The sequence below is a fragment of the Gasterosteus aculeatus genome, chromosome 10, assembly GCF_964276395.1.
Source record: "Gasterosteus aculeatus chromosome 10, fGasAcu3.hap1.1, whole genome shotgun sequence".
Taxonomy (NCBI): Eukaryota; Metazoa; Chordata; class Actinopteri; order Perciformes; family Gasterosteidae; genus Gasterosteus; species Gasterosteus aculeatus.
In genome coordinates, this window is record NC_135697.1 from 4,098,709 (window position 1) to 4,118,289 (window position 19,581).

Consider the following 19,581-nt stretch of genomic DNA (forward strand, 5'->3'; position numbering starts at 1 on the left):
TGGCATGATGTTGGCATGATGTTTGGCATGATGTTTGGCATGATGTTTACGGCATGATGTTTGTCATGATGTTTACGGCATGATGTTTGTCATGATGTTTACGTCATGATGTTTGTCATGATGTTTACGTCATGATGTTTGTCATCATGTTTACGTCATGAGGGGCACATTGCGTTTAGACAGATTGGAATATTTCACTTGTTTGTGGAGCTGAAACAAACCATTGTTTTCATTAGTAATCTGACCGTTTCTTCTATGGATTAATATGAATACGTTTTCAAGGCAAGAAATAGTGTAAAATAATATATAATCGCTTTTTTCCGGTATAATATTGTAAGACGAGCAAAGGGTAGAAAGTCTTAAACTGTTTGAGCTTCAACCTTCAGAGGCTTTTTAAAGTAGTGCTGAATCAAACTGATCGTATCGGCCTTTATTACATCACAGTCATTTAGCTGACGCTTTTATCCAAAGCGACTTGCATTGCATTTTTAACCCGTGGTTTTACATTTTGCCCGGGGAGCAGATGAAGGTTGGGTGTCCTGCTCAGGGACACTTTGACATGTGACATGAATGTCATGAACAACACACAACACACGTCTCTGCAGCCTTTCATATTGTTTTCTTCTGTTAATAATACAATTATTGCATTCCACACCGGCCCGAAAACACTTCCCGCTGCCCGTCTGTCGTCTTTATTTACATCGTGTGTGTGTGTGTGTGTGTGTGTGAGAGGCGAGGCGTCCACCCTGAGGACAGGATCAGCCAGACCGACTCTGAGGTCACTTAGAAACTCCTCCGGACTGAACTTTTCCTTTGCTCCCCTGTTGGACTCGGCTGTAATGACATTACGCTCTCTGAAATGCGTCATCTGATTAGCTGTCCTGGAAACGTCTCCCTTCAGCAGCGGATCCATTAATCCTCCAGTGGGATTTCCTGTCCGTCAGATTTACTCATTGTCGCTTTCTTTAATGGTCCGTTTCAATTTCCAGAAATGTGTGAAAACAATGGAAGACATGAAACGCTCGGCTCAGCCGGGGTGACGAAGAAGATCCGCCGATGCAGCTAAAAGTGAAGTGAAAGCAGGCTGCCTGTCACATGCATCCGCCCCGATCCCCCAGTGACCAGAACCTCTAAACCTCCATCTGTGTGGAGAAACTAAAACCAAGGCCCGCTGCATCTTCTCCTTCTAGCTGCATCCTCCTCTGTCTACTTCTCTCATCGTTTCAGCAGAAGTAGTTTCACCAGCTCTCAATGTCGACACTCGACATTTTTTTATTTTCTTTAGATTATCTGCAAATAGTCTTGTAAACTTGATGATAATCTCCGAGGAAAACCGTATTGTGAGTAGAGTTGATTCATCGTGGTCCCAGTGCCTGAAATATGGGAGGTGGCTGGGCGGTGAGCGTGTCGGAGGAGAGTGGGCACTAGAGGCCGGACAAAGACTCCGAGGGAGAGCATTTGTAATTTGGGGATGATGAGTGGAAGAGGCAAAAGGGAGGGACGAGAAAGCCAAGACAAGGTGGGGAAATTAGGGATTTAGAGGAGGAGGAGGACAAACATCAACAGGCAGCGAGAGAACGCCTCGTGTCTCAAGCTCAGCGGGGTTTTGTAACCTTTCCTCCCGCCTGCTGCTGGCGGCGGCGGACAGCACAGAGTAACTGCAACAACACCACAGAGGAAGACTCTCCGCTGCCTTCGGCCAGCCGCAATTCTATTGAGTGATTCAAATGTTTTTTGACCACGCACGCAAGCCTACTGGTGCTGTGACTAACGATTATATTGATAATCAATTAATCCAAAAAAATATGATTAAATTGGATTAAAAAAACACATTAATAAAAGTATCAATCTCAAACCCTTTATTCTAAAACTTCAGAAAAGCAACTGGTTGCTGTTTCTGGAGTCGCATCCTTTGCTGAGGTCCAAGGTTCACTTAAGTACAACTACTTTTATGAAGGACAATTGAACTACGAGTAAAAGTCCTGCTGAAATCAATTCTTGTAAATACACGTGACATTATTGGGCTAATGTGCAAACTGTATTTCTTAAAGTACCCATTTCCTTTCTATTAATTTCACTCAGTTCTCTGATTTGTATTTAACTTTATTTGTATAAATGATTTATTGTTCTGATAACTGAAGTCCCTTTAAACAAAAATCTTGGTGCACTGTTAAAAGAGCCTATATATTTTTCAGTTGTAAAGCGTACATGTGTATGTTTCTTGTGTTACTCAGTCCATTATTCAAATAGTCAACAATCAAAATAATGATTCGCAGAGGCAGAAGTTGGAGTAGAAGAGAACATTCTCTGCTCAACAAAGGCTTGTGCAGGGTTCATTCTTTAGATGAAGTGAAAAGTTGTTAATGATTGAAGCTTTCTGAGTGCAGTGTGTGTGTGCACGGTGTGTGTGTGTGTGTGTGTGTGTGTGTGCAGATATCTCTAACCCGATGCACACAGAGTATTTGGAGTCACCAGCTGGATTATTTTATGGGGCTCCGTTGCATTATCGCCTGCTCAGCTGTCCTTAACTGGGATCGTCCCCATTGGACGAGGCGGTGCTTCCTCGCTCGCCGACACGGGCAGCGTTTGCTCAGCGGCGCCCCGCTGAGGTCATTTTTAAGAACGGGAGCGGCCGTTTTTGGCGGCCCGCCGCCCATTTGAGGCCCGCAGCGTCTCTGTGCCGTCGCTCCGGCCGGGCTGATTACAGAGGGTCGATCGTGGGCTGTTTGCCTGTCAAGTGCTTATAGTCCGTGTCCTGGAAACGACGCTGCAGAAACTGCTCTGTCACGCTGCTTGTTGTCTGTAAATATTCATCCGGTCTTCTGAAACTCTTCTGCGGCCAAACCGCAAAACCCTCGGAATTCCCCAGAAGGACTAAAACCAACCAGCGGGGGCTTCCTCGTTCTCGTCCTGTTGAGTGAGGTTGAACACACAGATCCACATAGAGACAGTGAGCTGGTGCAGCCGAGGAGCACAATTTATTTTGGACTTTTAGACTTCTCGCAGAGTGTGTTTATTCGCCCACACGCTTGCATATCTCTTCGTTGGAGCTATAAAGAAGAACAATCTTGCTCCTGGCTTTTCCGTTTCCCGTTGAGATAAAGATTAGAAGTGGTTTGCTTCTTTCTTGAAAGTGGACTCGGTTCTCTCCGACCCACCGGGAGCAAAACCACACGATGCGAGCGCCAAGGTGGGACCTTACGAAGAGCTGCAGGAGGAGAGTCCTGCTCGCCCGGCGGTGAGTGACACGTTGGACCAGCAGTCGGCACACTAGGCTCCTCCCCCTCTGAAGCGAACCGATAGCAGGATCCCCTGAAGGGTGCCAAAGCCGGTTTCAGTGACGTCACCCGGCCTGCTGTGTTAGGGCAGGCCCAACCCTCACTCCCCTCCCGCTGCAGCCTCACAGGAATTCCCCTCCTCGTCACGTCGTTCGCAGGAAACCGTTGCGGAGTCACAGCTGATTGGGCGGAAACACGGACTTGTGTCAACTTGTGTTGACACTGGAGCAAGCGGGCTGCTCCTCCTGCCTGGTGTCTTTTTGTTCTCGAACAGCAGGAGCTTCACCGAACACCAGCAGGGTAAGAGACGCACACGTTGTCCTTCGGGCTGTTGTGAAACGGTCGTTATTCTCCGTTGTAAAGGAGCTGACGTGGACGTCAGACGTGCGTGCGGCTGCACGCTGGTGTGTTTGTGGTGTTGTTCGACTTCTAGTAAAAGTCCACAGAGAGACGGCCGTCAGCCCGGGTGAGACGGGCTCTGGACCGAGTGAAGCACTCAGGCAGGAAGCGGGGCGCATTCGGTCCACGGCAGCTTTCACTTTTGATTTGACGGGACCTGCGGGCGCCGCGCAGCTCCGTCCAGAACACACGTTGGATTGTTGGTGTAAACGTCTCGCTTCTTTGCTTGTTGTGTTCAACATCAATATAGAAGCAGTCTTATGTAATTCAATGCAAAACATCTTAACACTCGGTTTTCTTCAAGGTAACTTCTATTTAAGGTGTTTAATGTGTTTCTTTAATCGACTTTAAACTAGAGTCCTGCTGGTTGCCTGGCAACAAGATATAACTTGGTAATTACTGTTAACTCAAAACAGACTAAATAACCACATTAAAAACATGAATAAAGTAGAACAAATGAAAAGTAGAATTGAGCGGCTTTTAGAACGGACCCAACTTACAACAATCAAGAAACAGAAGTATATTAAAACTGTGAAAAGATGGACAATCCAAGTGAAACGTGCTTCCTGTCCCACGAGGCCGGTGCACAGAGCTCGCTTACTTCACAGCCCAGGATGGGGGGGCGGGGGTGGTGGTGGTGGGGGAGGGACTGGGTCACTGGAGACGCTGACTGGATGGAGGTTGACGTGCAACTGGTTTTACTTCCTTTTTTTTGTTGCCACCGAAAGAGAAAAAGTAATAAAGAAGCGTGTGTTGTGTGTTTTGGGTGAAGGCGGTTTCAGTGTTCGACAGTAACCTGCAGATCATTTACAAACCACTGTGTTATATGTATGTTTATTCTCATCTTCTCTAATCACACTCACCAGTGGGATGTAGGCTTGTTTCTGTATTATGATCTTTACTCCATAATTGTGTTTTTGTATCGTTTGGGAAGTGTTATTAGGCAACTTTTTCTGACGTCACTTTGACCAAATTGGTCTTTTGAAAACTTTGTGGCTCGTTATTCTTTGTGAGTATTTCCAAGTTCATCGGAAGAAGTAAATTTTTTTTTTACTCCTCTTTTGTTTCTTTGAGTCGTCATTAAAGGCTGTAAATGCAAATATTACCTCTGTGATTTACATGAAAACAAACCAAAGCGTCGTGCTCATTAACTGACACACTAGAGAGATTGGCTGATGATCGCAGCGGTTTCTGTCCTGGTTTGTGGCGGCGAGGGAGGGAACTCCTCCTGCAGCGTCCTCGGTGCCGTTTGGCCGCAACGTGTTTGCAGTCGGGCTCCTTCTTCTCTATCTTGGTGCCTGCAGATTTTAGCTTTTCTTTTTTTTGGGGGGGGGGGGTTAAGTGTGTGTGGGGTATCAAAAAGATGGAAGAGGTAATATTCACATTCTGGTCCTCCCTGCTGCACCATCAGCCCCCCCCACACAGACACACTCCTCCACCCACCCGAGCCGAGCTCTCGTTATATACATTTTTCAAAGGCTGCCCACGCAGTCCCAATAATCCGTGGCCTCCTGTCCACTGTCCTGGGGGGGGGGGGCACATACCAAACATCTGGTTTCATCAGGTCACATCTATATTTCATTGCGGCCTCATCCCAAATTTTTTCCCAAGTCCTCCAATAATTATTCTTTTAGAAAAGGGGGCCAGCAGCTGGAACAAAGGACGCGCTGCACGTCTTGTTTACAGGATCAGCATTCCTGCTTCTTTTTATACCCGTGAATTATTAAGGCCGCCCGCCCGGGGCTCTCGTTAAATCCCCTACCTGCCCCGGCTTTGTCATTTTCATTCAACATCACCAGTTGAGGGAGTCCCCCCCCCTGCTTAGTTTTAGGATTGTTTTTCTGATGAACCAAACCCTCTTCTTGTGTTCTTGCTGCTCTTTATCTTTAAGTGTCGCTTGGAACAATTCAATAACTCAAATGCGAAACCTGTGTGTGTGTATGTCGCTTAAATGGAGTCATGATGTTCTTTTTTTGTTTTTTTTTGTAGTACAGAAAATGCCCCAAAACAGTGAAATACAGCTTAACACGTTTTATTCCATTAAGACACACAAAAGGGGAATATTTAATTGTGTTATGTGTCATCATACAAGTAATAGAAAAATGAAAGCAAACCTCCCTCGGTAAATTATTAATCTTTGAAATAAAAGGTTCAAAGAGTAAATGTCCATCATTGATAATAAATGGTTCCATCCAAAAGTCACAGAAATTTACAACAAGAAGCAGAAATAAAAATAAAGCAGGAACCAGACTTTCCTAACCCTTTAGTCACCCTTTAGTCAGCCTACACAAGTCTTTTGTCTGTTCATTAAGAAGTGAAACCATCATTCACTCCATCATTAAGATGGGAATTCATTTTCATTCTCTTTTGTAAATACGATTCAAACTATAAAAGGTGAGCACAACAATGAATTGGTTCTGACATGTTGTCGTTTAATTCTCTGCTCCATCAAACGCTGCCCGTGTTGGCGAGCGAGGAAGCACCGCCTCGTCCAATGGGGACGATCCCAGTTAAGGACAGCTGAGCAGGCGATAATGCAACGGAGCCCCATAAAATAATCCAGCTGGTGACTCCAAATACTCTGTGTGCATCGGGTTAGAGATATCTGCACACACACACACACACACACACACACACTGCAGTCAGAGCGAGACACTACTCAGAAAGCTTCAATCATTAACAACTTTTCACTTCCTCTCTCTCTGTGTCCATCTTCATGTGGCAGTTTAAAGAGCGATGCGAGTCCCTCGGTGTGGGCGGCGCTCTCACACGGGCCGGGCGGCCTGTGAGCGGGCGTCTCCGTGACGACAGAGGATGTGTCAGAGACTGACCGTGACCCCTGTGGCTGCTTATTCATCGGGTCAGCTGCTGAGGGGGGCACAAACGCTGCGTCTTCCCCCGCAGGCCACAGGAAGGGGAAGAAAAACAAGCTGAGATAAGATGAACGCTGTTGCCTTGGGAGGTGGCGAGGAGCAGCGCAGAGCTCACAGGTCGCGGCCAGATGAAGCGCGCTCTGCATTCTTTGTCAGGGCGTGACGCGTGTAATCATACAGAAGAATCCCGTAGTGGCGTCATTAATAGATGGGTGTATAAAGTGAGCTCAACACACAATCCTCCAATGTTTCGTCTGTGCAGCGCGCCAGAGCCTCCGTTTGGTGTCCTGGGGGAGGAAGTGCAGCATTTACATCTTAACACGTCAGAGGTTGTAAGAACATTAATCGAGCACAAAGCTGTTTATAAAGAGATTCCTGCTCAACCAACAGCAATTCATGGTCTGACTACGTGCTCGCTTCTTTAAAACTATTTATAGTTCAAAATACAGTACAATTATGATTAATTCGGCTGGAAAATAAATGAGTGTCTTTGTGTGTCTGGGCAACTGTCATTGCATCCATCAATCCGACACATTCGGTTCAGTAACTTTGGAAGCTAGAACCACAGAACCATCTGGAATTACCTAAACAATGTGTGAAATATCCGAAGCTCCTCCATCAGCGAGTCGTCTCTGCTGCCCAGCTTCAGCGTCGGTGCATCGCCGGCTGCTGGGGTGTCGGGTTTGACGTGTGCGTGTTTGGACACGGCCGGCTTGTGGAGGTGCTCGCGTTACATAATCTACATCTCCCTCGCTCGGTGACGGGGGAGAAGGGAACACCTGCCGACTCCCATCTCGTCATCTTCAGCCTTCTGAGGGACCTGCTCCTCCTCCTCCTCTGCATACACTGCGTTTGCCGTGCGGCTCCACATCCAGCTGCCGGCACCGAGACGTCAACCTGTCCCGGCTGTGTGTCGCGTCGAATCGGAAGTTGAACACGTCGTTTTGTCCGGAAATATTGAGTTCAGGAGGATTTGGGGCAGCGTTGACGTCAGGATCGGCGGTGGCCGCCGGCCTCCTGGCAGCGCTCCGGCGTTCTGCTGGTGTACTGGTGTGGTGCCACGCATACTGGTGACATATAGGGCGAGCTGGACACGGTGCATATGGGCCCTGTGAGGAGCTGCTGGCGATGCCCCGCCATTTGGCATGTGGAGGCCCAGCAGGGCCGGCTGTCGGGCAACATATGAATGTGTTGCAGGCTGGCAGTGATGGAGGAGGGGGGGGGGGCAGTGGGGGGTGGCGGTGCAGCCCGCTGATTATTTGTCTGCAAATTTGTCGGCCAAGGCAGAAGGGGGCTGTCGGGGGCGATCCGGTGCAGATGTTGCCACTTTCCTGTAATATAATATTGTTCCTCATTAGTCTGTGGCGCACAGAACGTTGTTTTTTCTTTTGAGAGGCGAGCCGCTCATCGGCGTGCGTTCACGGCCGCGTCTTCACTGAGAATTGTCTGTCAGACGCCTTAATGGAGTTGGGAAGGGCTTTTCCTCCCACAACCCCCCCCCTTTCCCCGGCCACAGCTGATGGGCTGTGAATCGGCACCAGGTGGGCGTCGGGATGGAGGAGCGCGCACGTTTTCCTAAGCGCTGACGTCACAGCGGACCCTGCGGCCGCAAATAATCACATTTCCCAGTCGACGGCGCAGAAAGGAGTGGGCTGGAAGACGCTGGGGGGGGGGGGGGGGGGTGGAGGGGCGGTGTTGCATTAACGATTTGCGGTTGTCATGACAGCGACCAGCGAGGAGGCCGAGTCCTTCGCCTACAAACTTCCACTTAATTGGCAAAGCAGCGCGCTGCGTCCCCTCGCAGCCGTAAGACGCCGCGGTGACCCGATCATAAGTCACCCATCTGAGACCGATCAGCCCCTCCGGCCCCACGTGAGTAGGACTGTTGTCCGACATTATTATGGAGTCAGGTGGGCCGATAAAGGAGGGCCACACAAGAAGTGTGAGCTCTCGATGTCTTGTACGGGATTAAGAAAGACGCGTGTGTGCTTCACTTGCTTTAACTTATTACATTATTATTATTATTATTACATTACATTACATGTCATTTAGCTGACATTTAACTGTCATTTCCTTTTTTAACGCATCCAACACAGTGCGATTAGTGTGCTGCCATAAGCGCGCTCAGGGGTCGGGTGTCTTGCTCGGTTCGCCAACACTGCGGTTCCTGGCGCACCGTCTGCACTCCGTGCGCCACAGTCGTCCACGTTCACAGGTTGGATCGAGCTTGGAGGGAAAAAAATGACAGCGTGACATTCTGCAGAACATTAAATCAATGTGCTCTGGTCTTTATCACCGGCAACATGTGTACTTCCTTCTGCTTTGTTGTTGTTGTTACTGGACAATCACACCGGATTTCAGGCGGCTGTCAGAACCCAAGGAACCGGACCGTACTACATGACCTGCACTGATTGGAGTCAGCCAGGGTTGCTTTGGAATGAAATGTGTCCGTTCGTAAGCAAGGATGGCTCATTAGCAATACAAAGATTTAGCTTAGCGTTAGCAGCCCGGCCCTGTAATCATTCCTGCGCTGCTAATAACTCGGGCGCTGTGCATGGAATTATCTTTGAGTCTGTCGCTGCCCGGCCCCGTCCCACCGAGTCGGGTGATTCCGTTCTCGTCTTCTCTGTGGCTCGTTATGCAACAAATGCAATCCGATCTTTGACCGCTTCGGTCTGGACTCCAACCACACGACCACTAATGAGGTTTGTGTTGGGCAGTGATCACCTGGGCCTCGGGTGGCCCCCGGGGTCTAATCATGCTGTGCATACAATGAAGCACAAGCACCCAGAAACAATTCTACCTTCAAATCTTTTAACCGGTCAAATAAGCGTTTATCATCCATCGGTTTTGCAATACGGTCGAGCCGCGGCGGAAGCTGAGAGATGCTTTGAGCGGGAAACACAACCTTTTAGTAGGAAGGCGTTCATATGTACATGGATGCAGACACACAAGTGTGAGCCTCGGTTGCTTTGTTTCTGTTGGCAGGGTGCCTTTGTTTTGCTCCACGGCAGCGCTGGGAGGGGTGGGGACGCATTATGTAATCCGTGGCGTGTGCCTGGGATACAGAAACGTAGATGCAGAAGGGTGTAACTACTAACACACACACACACACGATGACATAATCCACTGACTTCTTCAGTGGCCTGCTGGTATGCGCCCCCCCCCCCCCCCCCCCCCCCCCCCTTAGTGTTCCCGGCATCTAGCAGTGCTTTTGGGAACCCCAGAACAACGCCCGCCTTCACTTCTCCATTAGCAGCTGTGCGATCGAGGAAAGAAACTGTTACCATCGTCCTTGCGGCTTCGCCTCGCACACTAATGTCGTGCACAGGACACAGAAGCTGCGGCGGGTTTATTGTTACTAACATGGACAACGTCCCTGTTTTTTACTTTTTTGTATTTATTTACACATCAAAAGCAGATCCATTATCCATTTTCCTGTGGCTTCTAAGCCTTTGCAGATGCACACGTTGCTGCACTGAGTTTGTAGTAAACCAAACCGCCTTGAGGTGAGCACAACCCACGACATGTCACAAAATAGGAAGTAGAAAATAAGAAAAACGCAGGGTTTGCCCTGAAATGTTGTTTTTGTGTCTGTATTTCTTTTTTGTCACTGCCGATTCAGCTGTTTTTGAACTAAAGCGCTGGAAGCAATGAGCCCTGGACGTGGATACTCCTGATGTGCACCAGCCCACGCGCTGCGGCGGGAATCCCCTCTGTTCCACTATACGCCGTTCACGCCACATTGATTGATATTGATTACACAACGTTAATACTGCGTCACCTCCCACGCATCCCTATGGCTGTGCAGGCTGGACTGTGGGGGACGAGTGTGACGTACAGAAGAACTTCCCACGCTGCTCTAAATGCTATTTAAATATGCAAATTGAACCGTGGGTTAGTGCTCCGCGATAATGACAACAAACCCACGTTGACCTTAACCCGTGTACCCCACATACTCAACGCGGTGATTTCTAAAAGTGGGTGTGCTTGCCTGTGCTGTTGTCTGTGCACGCAGGGCTTGCCCCCCCACCGCCCCCTTTCATAATTACAGTAGTTTCCATAATGGAATAGTCGCGCTCGCTCCCTCTCTCAGCTGTGGAGGATCTGAGTCTGTTTTTCATTTGAAAGCGCGTCGTCCTGCTCCGGCCGTGTGGGAAGTATCCATCAGTTACATTCTGCACCGCCGCGGAACCACAGTCTGTGCGCTCGTGCTGAAAATGTTTCTGCTCTTGTATTGCAGATAAAATCGAGGAGGCACAGAAAGAGCTCAAAGACCCCAAAGGCTCACAGAAAGGTAAGAAGACTAAATAATTGCATTTAGTTATGTTTGTATGAGCAGCCGGTGAAATGTTGAATGAAATCAAATGCCTGCTGTGTTTTCACTAAAAGCTCATTAGTAGATTTGATTCTCTTGTCGGGAAGTGTTGTGGAAAATATTCATCGTATGGTTTATTCTCTTCCCTTTTTGTTTAGTCTTAATCTAATGACCATCCATTATTATTTCTTTGAACCAGAATGCCCGTAATGATAATATTCGGTACCTAGTTGCTGTGAATCATCTGGATCTTTGCAGCAGCCCCCACATTTATTTTTACTTCAGTAAAATCATTTGCAATATAAACGTTTTTTGGGCTAGTCCACTCATTCGTAACCATTCATAATGAAAATGTTAAATTCACGTGCATAAAGTTAAATCACTGCAACACAATTAAAATCTTTTACTGTACAGAAAGCAATATTTATCCCAAATGTATTTTTTTAGATTTATTTCTATTTCTATATTTTTATATGTGTGTGTGTGTGTGTGTGTGTGTGTCTTCTTTTCTTTGTATTGGCCGGTCTCAGATTTGGCTTTTTCTTCGCCACTCTGCATCCCGGAGTCGCCTCTTGTCTGTAGACGTTGACACTAGCGTTTTGCGGGTAGCATTTAAAGAAGCTGCCAGTCGAGGACCTGTGAGGCGTCTATTTCTCAAACTAGAGACTCTGGTATACTGGTCTTTTTGCTCCGCTGTGCAGCCGGCCTCCCACTTCTCTCTCTGGTTAAAGCCCGTATGTGCTGTTCTCTGGAGGGAGTAGTTTACACCGTTGTAGGAAATCTTCTGTTTCTTCGCAAATTCTCGCATGGAATAGCCTTCATTTCCAAGAACAAGAATAGACTGGCGAGTTTCACGTGAAAGTTCTCTTTTTCAGGCCATTTTGAGAGTATAATCAAAGCCACAAATGTGACGCTCCAGATACTCAACCCGCTCAGAGGAAGCTCCAGTTTGACCAGCATAACAGTTTTCAGCTGTGCCAACATAACACAAGGGTTTTTAAATCATCCATTAGTCTTCTAAGGCAATTAGCAAACACGATGTACCATTAGAACACTGGAGTGATAGCTGCTGGAAATGGGCCTCTGTACACCTATGTAGATATTTCATTTACCACATTAACAATGTATAGAGTGTATTTCTGATTAATTTAATGTTGACAAAAAGTGCTTTTTAAAAAGAAATAAGGAAACTCCAAACTTTTGCACGCTAGTGAGTGTGTGTGTGTGTATATATATGTATATGTGGATATGTATATGTTTATATTATATATATATATATATACACACACACACACACAATCATCTATGCATGGAGGAAACACTACAGCAATGCCATTATAATAACACATGAGGAACATGTTCATTTAAGGGCACTGATGTGTGACTACGTTCAAATTGAGAAGCCAGCTTGTTTGAGCCAAAGCGGCTTCCCGTTCTCTGTTTAAGCCGAGCTTAACTCATCACCGCGACATTGTCCCTTTGCAAGCTTTACCGGAATCCTTCACTGGGATTGAACTTGGGTGGACACGCTAAATAGGTTATAAATAAGAATATCTCAATCCCCCTCTCAAGATGCAGCAGGTACTAATGTCCGGTACTGATCCTTTGACCAACAGGAAGCTGTTTTACACTCAGGATCATTCAGCCGCTGTCCTTATTGTGTCTACAGATCACAAGCTTCAAAAGGACATTGAATAGTTGGAGAGGGGAGGGGTGGGGGGGTGGATGTGATTCTTATGCCACGATGAGCCGTAACAGCTTTATCGAAGTTCCAGTTGAGGAAAGACGAGGACAAATGTTCTTTGTTGGCAAAGTGCTTTTTTAAGATGGAAGTTGTGTTGAAGTCATGGAATCTCTTTTACAGACTTGTCCCAGTTGTGGGTGCGAAAAAGGAATCTTTTCCCCGTGTCTCTCAGTAGCAGGCTGTGCTTTGAGTCCGTGTCACATTGGTTGTGTGCAGCTTTGAAATGGTTGCGTGTTTGTGTGGAGGGCGGATTAACTTATGTAAAGACGAGGCGTTCCTTAATCTACTTATACTGGAGACCTTGAAGGATCCGTGACCTCATCTTGGGAAATACCTACACAGGCCAGGAAAGTGTGACAGGGCACTGCTAATCTTATGCAACAGTCCTTAATAACACACAGCTGAATCACCACTCGACAAATGATGGGACTGCATGCTATGGGTGTGCCCTTTATGAAACACTGCTGCTTTATAGTGAATGCAGTTTTGAAAGAACTTTCATTCTGTGATCAGCCACGCCTGAAGCGTGGGTCTCTGTGGGATGTTAAACATCAATAATGTAATGATTTTTGCATTATAATTGCATGTTCGTTTTCCCAATTGAGTATATGGCTTTATGACAAAGAAATTCAACCAAATTTACTATTCTGACGGTTTGGCAGCGTAGAGCTCTCATGGGCTGCAGAGTTTGGATTAAGTTTATATGGAGGAGCCAAACAAAAAATATTTAAAAAATATTCAAGTCAGTGCAGAATAAAATAAAGTACTGACTTAATTATTTGCTTTTTGGTCTTAGAAAAAAATATGTAGGTTATAAATTGTGATTATATTATGTAGCGATGCTTTATCAATGAATGGCAGATAAAAATGTTGTTGTTGTTTGGGAAATAAACAGCTTCCATTGTTTTCTTAATATTCTAATTGGGGTTCAACCAATATTATTGATGTTATGCAAATAAAATATGTGATCTATAAATATAATATAATATGGTTGAATTATATGCATTCTCTTTGTTTTTATTAACTATTAGTTTCATGTCCTTCATCTCACCCGCTAACAGGTGGAATAATGGACTTTTGAGCTCAAGCTGCTGGGAATGTTTTACCAACAGTGCTTTTCTGTTTTCCTTCTCCCACAGGGATATCGGAAAGCAGTAGAAGAAATGCAGATAACATAAAAGGCCTGAAGCGAAAAAAGGTTGTCACAGAGAATCGGCTTGAGAAAATTCCGAAATCACCGCTGAAGGACCCCCTGAAGTTGAAAACATCTGAGACTGTGCTCCACAAAGCAGCATCCAAGGAAACTACACTTTCTTCCTGCTGCTCCTCCTCCAACAGTCCTTCCCACAATCCTTCAACATCACCCAGTGAGGAAGGAGACTCCCAATATGGCCAACCAGTTGCGACATCCCCTCACAAGGGGCCACCTTCCACCGACGCTGAAAGGTTGAAGCAGGACGAAACCACTTCTAGGCGACCGTCACTTGAGCCCGTCGCTGGTGAAGAGGGCTCAGTGATTGAAGCGTCTCAGTCTAAAGACAGCACGAGCAGAGACCCCAGCTTTGAGGGGGATCCTTACCAAAGCCGTGCTCCACTTGATGTTCTGCTCAAGGCGATGGAGCCTGACTTTAGCACACTGGCCGAGAGGAAAAACTCCTCGCAGGTCGCAGCCATTGCGAAACCAGCTTCCACCCTTAATGCTCCATCTAGTTGTGAACTAACAACAATGTCAGCTGTCAATATTGGTCTCCACAACCAACCTTCCCACATGCAGACGTATTATATCGACAAGCAAGGGAACTTTATTGGTATTGCAGCACCACTACAGGGAAATGTCCACACATCTATGCAGGGTACGCACATGCAGTCCTCTCCACTTACTACACCACATTATATGCCAGAAAAGCCTAGCTTGCACATGAGCTTAAATACCGGACCATCAACCATAACCCATGCACCTGTTCCCTCGGGCTCTAATACTTTGCCACAAAGCCAACCACCAGTTGTGCAGACATGCCAGTCCCTCTCAGCAAGTGTTCCAAGCACCGTCCAGGTCCCAGTTACACCTTGCAGCAACCAGGTTCAGATGACCCCTGTAATGACTTTTGGCATTGATCAGATTTCAAAGGATCAAAAGCCTAAGAAGCCTGGAAAGTATGTTTGTGAATACTGCAGTCGGGCATGTGCAAAACCCAGTGTGCTGCTTAAACACATCAGGTCACACACAGGAGAAAGACCATACCCCTGTATAACCTGTGGCTTCTCGTTCAAAACCAAGAGCAACTTGTACAAGCATAAGAAATCACATGCTCATGCTATAAAACTGGGGCTCATTGCTCGATCGGAATCTGGAGGCGGCTCCCTCTCTCAAGAGTCTGACAAAGCCCTGGGAACACATTCAGAGGACAGTGGAGACAGTGACGAGGATGGTAGCACTGCAGATCTGGACCCTGACTCATCACAGAGTAGTGTGGCAGCTATGTCTGAAAATAGTTCACAGAGTGTAGGTACAACCCAAGCAAGCCACGGGGAGGCTGACTCGTCAGCTGTGTTTGAGTCAATTAAACCGGCCCCAGGTCAGAGGGCGTATGAGCCCAAAGTGACAGCTGCACTTCCAAAAGTTGTTGTATACCCAGTTAACGTCTCCCCCCTAAGGGCAGATAGCCCGAGAGTTACATGTGCAGCACCTGAGCAAGCGGCTGCACAACGGCAACGAGAGTTCCAGACGGCTAATATGAGATCAAGCATCACAGTCCTGTCATCTCTTAAAGAGGTGGACGGTACAAATCCCTCACTAGATACTGTGAGTGAGGATGAAGACCAACAGTGCAAGTCTCTGCTCTTGAGTGGACATGCTCAGCTTCAGAGGCAACAAGCAACAGACTTTTCTCAACAGCAGCAGGCCAAGTGTCTACTAAGCCCTCGCAGTTTGGGAAGTACAGATTCTGGCTATTTCTCGCGTTCTGAAAGTGCCGACCAGGCAATGAGTCCACCCAGCCCGTTTGTAAAGATAACGCCACCAGTGGATGTCGACAATGCCAACAAGAGCACCCTTCCCAATGTCCCTCCTATGGTTGCCACAGTAATGCATGTAGCAGCTGAGCAAAGGCCGCGAGCCACAGAAGGACAGATGCGACCTCCATTGGAAGCCAAAGCACTCTCTCTGGAAGAACGGATTTCAAAGTTGATATCTGACAATGAGGCGGTAGTTGACAATAAGCAGCTGGACAGTGTAAAGCCAAGGAGGACATCTCTCTCAAGGAGAGGTAGCATAGATTCCCCTAAATCATACATATTTAAAGACTCCTTTCAATTTGATCTTAAACCAATGGGGAGAAGATCAAGTTCCAGCTCCGATATCCCAAAGTCCCCATTTACTCCTACCGATAAATCAAAGCCAGTATTTCTTCTCTCTGTACCTTCTCAATACTCACCAATGGATTGTTTGCCAATTACAAGAAGTAACTCTATGCCTACTTCACCAGGTCCCTCTGCTCTTCCGCTAAATGTTGCGCCCCTTCCCTACCCTCTGCGAATTTGTCAGTCATTTGATGACAAAATGAGTTCATTTAATGATGAGGTATTTTCATCAGCCCCATCAACACCAAATCCAGCATTACATTCTCGTACCTTGGTCAGACAAGCAGCAGTGGAAGACTTTACCACAAGTGAGGGGCATGGCCTCCCTACTGTTCGCTCAATGGATGAGGCCTATCACGGTCCATGCAGTTCCACAGAGCTGACACAAAGAAGCCGATCTTTTGAGCACGGTCAGGACAGAAACCGAAAGCCTCAGCAGAACAAAGGGACAATGTATGAGTGTGAAACGTGTCGTAATCGGTACAGAAAGTTAGAAAACTTTGAAACTCACAAGAAATTCTATTGCTCTGAACTTCATGGTCCAAAAAACAAGCCAATCCAGGTTAAAGGAACGGATCAAGACGTTTTTCACGTTAACATGATGCAGCCCACAGTCCCTAGAATAACTACTGCGTCGGGAATACTTGATCAACAAACATCAATTAGGAAGAGAAGGAAAATGAAAAGTGTTGGAGATGAGGACGATCAATCTCCTACTGACACCATTCCACCTTGTTCAGTTAGTTTTGAGCTACCGACAGCTTTGGCAAATCAGAATATTTGTCCGCATGCCGTAATTGTAGACATACAACCCAAAAATAATCAGTCAAAGCTACCCCAGATTCAGCTCCTAGCCAGGAGTAGTAATACTTCAGACTCCAGACTGTCACCAATCCGAGAGACCCAGATTGGTACTTCTACTAAAGGAGACTTACATAGGCAGGGCAGTGGTACTTCAGTCATCAGACACACCAATTCTCTCAGCAGACCAAATTCATTTGAAACTGAATCCATTGAAAGGGCCTCTCCTGTTGATATTTTGGAGAAGGATCCCCTTAACCTACTCAAAACTGATGCAAAAGCAAATGTCTCAGCTGACAGCTACCATGAAAATATGTCCAAATCCAAGAATGCTGACTGTGGAAAAGAAAGGAAGGAACAATACACTGATGGTGCAATAGAAGCAGTTGGCGACAACACCACTCCTGTCCATCAGTCTCGTCTAGTTCGCCAAAACAACATCCAAGTTCCTGAGATTCTGGTCACAGAGGAGCCTGACAGAGAACATGAAACACAGACTACTGAGCCGTCGGATAAGCCTGCAGATCAGTTCAGCTGGCCTCAGAGAAGTGAGAGTTTGTCAAAGGTGCCAGCAGAGAAACTTCCGCCAAAAAAGAAAAGAATTCGTCTTGCTCAAATGGATCACTCTTCAGGTGAATCCAGTTTGGAGTCAAGCCTTTCGCGAAGCCTCAGCAGGGAAAGTAGTCTTTCTCGATGTTCCAGTATTTCAGCCTCTTTTGACAGAGATGAGCCATCTCGGTCAGAGAGTCCTTCCAGAGGGGAGTGTGTCAACAAAGTTCCAGAGCCTAAAGGTTTGCCAATCGTGTTTAACACCCTTGGTGTGCCGGGTATGATGAGACGTGCTGCATCTGAACAGATCACTTATACTCAACCATCAGTGGAAATCTCATACGACTACCGTAGCAAGTCCTTTGACTGCGGCAACGTATCCCCCAGCAGATCTCTGTCACCTTCTGGCCAGCCAAAAAGTGGACAAATCCCCCAAGTTCCCCAGGTGCCACTTATTGAAAGAAGGCGGGGGCCATTAGTTCCCCAAATGTCTTTAAAGATAGGCCCCGAGAGTCAGCAATCTGTTCGGAAAGCTGTCATTCCTCTAGATAAACCTCCCGTTCCGAATGTGAGCTCTTTAACTCAGAGTAGACCCCAGCAGATTCACATTGCCAATAGGCGCAACATGGCTCAGCCTTTCATCCTGCACACCGGAGAAGCACCCTTGCAAAAGAACGAGCAGAGGGTGCAAAGCATTCATTTGGGTAGCCCTACTCAGCAGCCCCAAGTCTATGGCCTGCCACATCCTTGGCATCAAACATCAAGGGTTCATATATGCCAAAAGATGCAACCACCTCTGAGCCAGATCTTAGTTTGTCGTGAGAATATCCAAATCAAAAGAGCCAACTCTGAAGAAAAGAAAGAAAGAAGTTTAGTGCCCAAATACCAACTGCAGTGTCCCGCTCTCAGAGCAAGCCAAACATTTTCCTTCTCCAGCACACAGGGCACGCAGATAGCCTTGCCAGTTTTAACAATACCTATTGCAAATCCAATTTTGACCACGTCAGACGTACTCCAAAATGTATGCGTTGGTCAACACAATCAAAAGGCTTCAGAGATTACAACACAGACCGTTGTTTTGTCAGGTGAACAGCACAGGGGCCCCTTTGATCAGAACCAAGCAGGTGTTATACCATTGCCACAGATCCTTATCACTCATGAGCAGATGCAGCCTGCTCCCTCTGTGTCCAGTAAAAACGACTTTTCATCCAATCACAGTGTAGAGAGTGATACTCATGTTGTACCAACTATGAAGAAGGACAGGCCTCAAACAGTTAGCACTCACAGCCATACTGGTGAACAAGCACCCTCTCTTGGGTCTTCACAATGGACACACAAACTGTCATCCGTGACTCTCTGCCCACAGCAGGAACCCACTGCTTCAAGTAAACGGATGCTGTCCCCTGCCAACAGCTTGGACATCTATATGGAAAAGCACCAAAAACGGGCTAAGGATGAGCATGGCGTGGCCTGTCTAACTGACGGCAGATCGGTCAATTATCTCAATTCTAAGATGTCAGAGGTTACCAGACAGCGGAAGCTTACACTTGTACGGCAGGTTTGCACAACTGAACCAGTGGACAGTCCCATTGAAACTGAGGCCCCGCCTCTGCCGCAGGTTAAAACCGATGGGGAGAACGACTCGCAGGCTACTGACGATGTTAAGCCCATGTCACCTGACAGTGCTGGGCTGAATAAAGACACAAGCACTGTTATTCATGAGGAAGCAGGCCGGCCCCTTAATAACACACCTAGTGGTCAGGGCACCTCCCTGCCAGCTAGTAACACTCTGAAACCGCAGGAGCAAGCAGAAGAACACAGATGGACACCTGCCAAATGTCCTATTAGGCCCTCCAGCTTCCACAGTGGTCAGGTGAAATTGACTACATCCGTGTCTGTGGTTAACACCAAAGACAGCCATCGCCTCTCTTTCCCCAGTTTGAAGACTGCCACCACTTTCACATGGTGTTTTTTGATGAAGAGGAAACCGCTTCATGTTCCACAGACTGACCTGAAGACATCGGCCTATGCTGTCTGGACGGTCAGCCCTAACAACCATAACCTGCTTGGGTTGCCCACCAAGGTGGTCATGTCTCTGTTTGACTCAAAGCAGAGCTCCAAGAAAACACACTACACCTCGGCCATACGAACGAGTGGGAAATCGGACATCTTGTCTTACTCAGGCAAGCTGAAAGACATCATGCCCAGAGTAAGATCTAATGCAAAGTTACTACTTTTTAAATGAATCTTATTTCTCAT

At 47.0% G+C, this 19,581-nt stretch overlaps 1 protein-coding gene and 1 long non-coding RNA gene across 8 annotated transcripts in view; one reads left to right on the forward strand and one right to left on the reverse strand.

Annotated features, from left to right (window-relative positions):
* Positions 1-19,581, forward strand: part of hivep1 (HIVEP zinc finger 1) — a 37,995-nt gene that overhangs the window by 14,332 nt on the left and 4,082 nt on the right. For all 6 annotated transcript variants that reach the window (XM_078080780.1, XM_040187971.2, XM_040187969.2 and 3 more), the window contains 2 exons: positions 10,794-10,847; positions 13,752-19,531. In XM_078080780.1, coding sequence (XP_077936906.1) covers positions 10,794-10,847; positions 13,752-19,531 — 5,834 coding nt within the window. The remainder of the gene's footprint in view (positions 1-10,793; positions 10,848-13,751; positions 19,532-19,581) is intronic.
* Positions 5,694-19,581, reverse strand: part of LOC120826063 (uncharacterized) — a 61,491-nt gene continuing 47,603 nt past the window's right edge. Inside the window, exons 1-2 of one of the 2 annotated variants that reach the window (XR_013450852.1) lie at positions 7,135-7,881; positions 5,694-6,837 (exon numbers count right to left, since the gene is read on the reverse strand). This is a non-coding gene — a long non-coding RNA (uncharacterized LOC120826063). Of the gene's footprint in view, positions 6,838-7,134; positions 7,882-19,581 lie in introns of those variants that run through there. The other variant, XR_005713206.2, reaches the window with a different exon arrangement.